The 3,706-nt window shown below is 37.2% G+C and overlaps 1 protein-coding gene across 1 annotated transcript; it reads right to left on the reverse strand.

The window, feature by feature from the left end:
* Positions 1-299: 299 nt before the first annotated feature.
* Positions 300-3,267, reverse strand: LOC106772891 (3',5'-nucleoside bisphosphate phosphatase). The gene is made up of 5 exons (XM_022786080.1): positions 2,700-3,267; positions 1,962-2,086; positions 1,467-1,781; positions 1,211-1,380; positions 300-804 (listed from the first exon to the last, which is right to left on the reverse strand). The coding sequence occupies exons 1-5, from the start codon at positions 3,036-3,038 to the stop codon at positions 404-406; spliced, it is 1,350 nt and encodes a 449-aa protein (XP_022641801.1). The 5' UTR covers positions 3,039-3,267; the 3' UTR covers positions 300-403.
* Between the last annotated feature and the right edge of the window lie 439 nt (positions 3,268-3,706).

A 3,706-nucleotide genomic window follows, 5' to 3' on the forward strand; every position in this document is an offset into this window, starting at 1 on the left:
CCCTCAACAATGACTTGCACTTCATGTGGCGATGATCTTCTGTTCCTTGAAGCTCCCTTTTAGGAATTGCTAAGACCAATAAGCTACTGGACAAACTATTTAAAACTTCTTTTAATGTAAGTCGAACGTAACTTTGGTCGTGTTTTATTTTTCTGACCGATTCAAAATTTGATCACTTACTGCCCTCGTGTTCATTAACAGATTACACAAACTATTCAGAATAAGAATCCCTCCTGATTCAACTTTCGTACATAAAATCTTGTTTTGACAATAATATGAGAAATTTTCAAAAGAATCAATGGACAAACTGAGCTTGACTAACAAAATTAATATTAAGATTAACTAGCAACAACAATGAGAATGATTAATGTGTGGCATACACAAGTTACACACACAACTACTGTTAAGTCTCTACCAGAACCTGACTAACCGAAACATTGGAAAGCTTTAACTTGATGGCTTCAAACTCAGCATTTTCCATCTCCTGGCTAGATAACCAGAGAGGTAAACAATGATCAATCAAGTCCTGTCCACAACTCAAGGGTGAACCTCCCTTTAAAATGCGGGTTCTCCCAAACCTTGTAATTGCTGCTAGGTTAGAATCAGAAGGTTCCTCAGCATAACACTCTATTATCTCCCTGATGGCATTGCACCAGATAGGTCGAGCTACCTTAAGGAAGTCATGCAACACTAGTACTGGAAGGTTCACACTTCCCAGTTCAGATTCATTGTGCCCTCCTCTCCCATGATAGTCTGACCCTCCAATCTTTAAAAGCCCATAAGCATCAGCCAAGTCACTATATGCTGGAAACCAAGACCAAAAATTATCATACAAAAGTTTAATAGGATTCTGTTTCTATTTGCACTTGATGATATAATACCCATCCCAGTTGGTAAGAATCAACAGCAAATGAATGCTTTCAGTGTTCATACTGTTGATCTTATGACTAGATGTGGATAACTTTCAGTTTGTCAGTTAGACTCTAATTTCTTGTGCTACCACCAAAGTTAACAGAGTGATGAATTTTTCTCTCCCATAGTGGAATCAACTTCATGCTAGGTGGTTCAGATGATTAAAACAGTGGAATAGGGCAAGTGGCAGGTGGGGTTGGAAATTTCTGTTTTGGAATATATCTTAATAATCCTAAACTATGCAACAACATCATTTTGATGATTAAGAAATGAGGAAAGTTTTCTACAGAGCACGTACCTGCAAGCTTTCCATCACTTTTGTGGACTTCCATCCCATGAAGACCAGCTTCTTTTAACCTTCTGACTATGGGAACTGGATGTTTCAATGCCCAAGGATGAGCCAGAACAGCAACACCCCCAGTATGACAAATCATTTTTACTGCTTCCTCTGCCAGAGGCTCACTTCCCCTGAAACACAATGTTCACATACTTAACCATTTTCCCTTACCACAAAAACTAGTAACAACCTACAAGAGCAAGCAATGCAACATTACTTGGAATAAGCAGGTCCTCCATCGAAAAGATACCGAGCAAAGGCTTGTCTTAGATTTTCTACATAACCTGCCTCAACCATGGCCCTGGCAACATGAAGCCTCCCGGGGGCAACCCCCTTGCCAGCAATCCTGCAAACATGCTCCCATTTAAGAGGTAATTTGAGCTTGTTCAGTTTTAAGACAATGTTCTTTGCACGAAGAAAACGTCCATCCCTTATATTCGATAGAAACTTGTCCAGCTCCTCAAACCTCGTTGGTCCAATACTACTGTAATATGCTAAAATGTGAACTGGTTCCTCTATTTCCGAGTCTCCTCTGCCAGTGGATTTGCAGTATTAGAAGTGATGTAGATATTAGCCTTTAATTGATTTTGACAATTTAAGTTTATAAATTTTCTTCTTTCCATCTCTTTATAGAGGAAAGAGACACAATAACATAAGTGCCAATTCAATTAAGAAGCATCAAGATATGTAATGTTTAAAAATAAAAAATTACCTTGGAGAAAATATGGAACTAATTTCAACACCTGGAATAATCTTGATGCCATATTTACGAGCTGATTCTACAGCTTCAGGAATGCCTGCCATAGTGTCATGATCTGTCAGAGCAAGAACTTTCACCTGTTATGAGTAAATAATATTAATTAAAAAGGAGCCTACCACTAAAAAAGGAAACCCTATGAACAGCAGGGGATACCTTAGGCAATCGTCTTTTACTATCATGGGCAACAGAGATTTTGAACTAACTGAAAAACCACAATACATAAACAAACTGAAATTGACCTTAAATTTTAGTTGACTTTCTATCAGCCATATACCATCTCTCGAGAAAGTATTGGTTGAAAATGCACATATTTCAAGAAAATCTCTGAAAATATATAAATCTAATCCATGGCCTGATTCTGATTCTTTAGTTCGGGGATGATACCAAAACGAAAAGTTAGTGCAAAGGACATCAAGAGAGAGCACAACCTAATTCTCAACTGTCAGGGAACTAACAAACTCACAAACTCAAATTCATCTGACTTCATTCTAATATCTAGTCCTATTTCTGGTTATGAACAATACCTACCTTACAAATAATTCCATAGGAAAGTAACTAACTGTCTTGGAAATCTATTCCAAAAGACAGTTCCCAGTCACACTCAAGCAAATTAACACAAAATAAAAAACACAACTTTAAAGGATTAAAAAAAAAAAAGATCTGAAAAGTGAGACCAAGATTGAAACTTACGCCATTGATGTGAGCTCTCTCAATAACTTTGGAGGGGGAGAAGAACCCGTCACTGAATTTGGAGTGTGAATGCAATTCAAAGAGGAGTTTCTCCCCACCTCTCCCCACAGGTTTCTGCACCCCGAAATCATCCACAACACAGGAAGCAGCGGAAGGAGAAGAAGAAAATGATGACGAAGCAGAAGGGTGATCCAAGAAAACCCACTCACTGACAAACTTGAAGGCGAGAACCTGGTCGTGGGTCATCTTCTTCTTGGTGCCACCCTTGTTCTTCTTCTTCTTGTTCTTCTTCTTGTTGGAACTGGGTGTGGCCTGAATCACACACCCATCTCCCATCATTGACAGTGGGCTAAGAAAGGAAGAAGATTTGAAGATAAAAAATTGATTCTTCCCTTAGGCCACTGAGAGTGGAAGATTTAATTATTAGGGTATATCACATGAAAGTAACATAACGAGGGAAGAGAGAGAGAGAAGGGTGTGGGGCTATGTAGGCATGGAGATGGAGGAGAGGGCAGGGTCACTTACCCTTAAACCGAAGGGCAGTCTTCAGGTCACAGGTGTCCTCCTCCTTAGCCCTTCGGTGTCTGTGCTCAGACAGGTGTACCCCAATTGTTATACTCTGTTTTCTGTCATGTACCCCCTACTATTTTTTTTTTTTATAATAAATATGTATTTTGATTTTTGAATCTGTAAATTTCAATCTAGTTATTGAAAGTTCCAAGATTTTTATTTAGACTACCAAGAATTTATTATATATGGAAAAATTATATTTGTGTAATTAAGTTCATGCATAGTTTATCATTGATCATAGTGATATTAATGAATAAAAGTGTTTCTTTGGATAATCATACATAATAATATAACCAAAACTCTAAACCGGTTTTTAATCTGATAAACTAATATTAAAGGAATCAATCTGAAATCAAATCATAAAATTTAAAAATTAGTTTATAATAAATTATGTAACAAAGCTTAGTTATAATATTGTATATATAAAAGATTAAATA

Source organism: Vigna radiata, chromosome 9 (assembly GCF_000741045.1).
Source record: "Vigna radiata var. radiata cultivar VC1973A chromosome 9, Vradiata_ver6, whole genome shotgun sequence".
Lineage (NCBI taxonomy): Eukaryota > Viridiplantae > Streptophyta > Magnoliopsida > Fabales > Fabaceae > Vigna > Vigna radiata.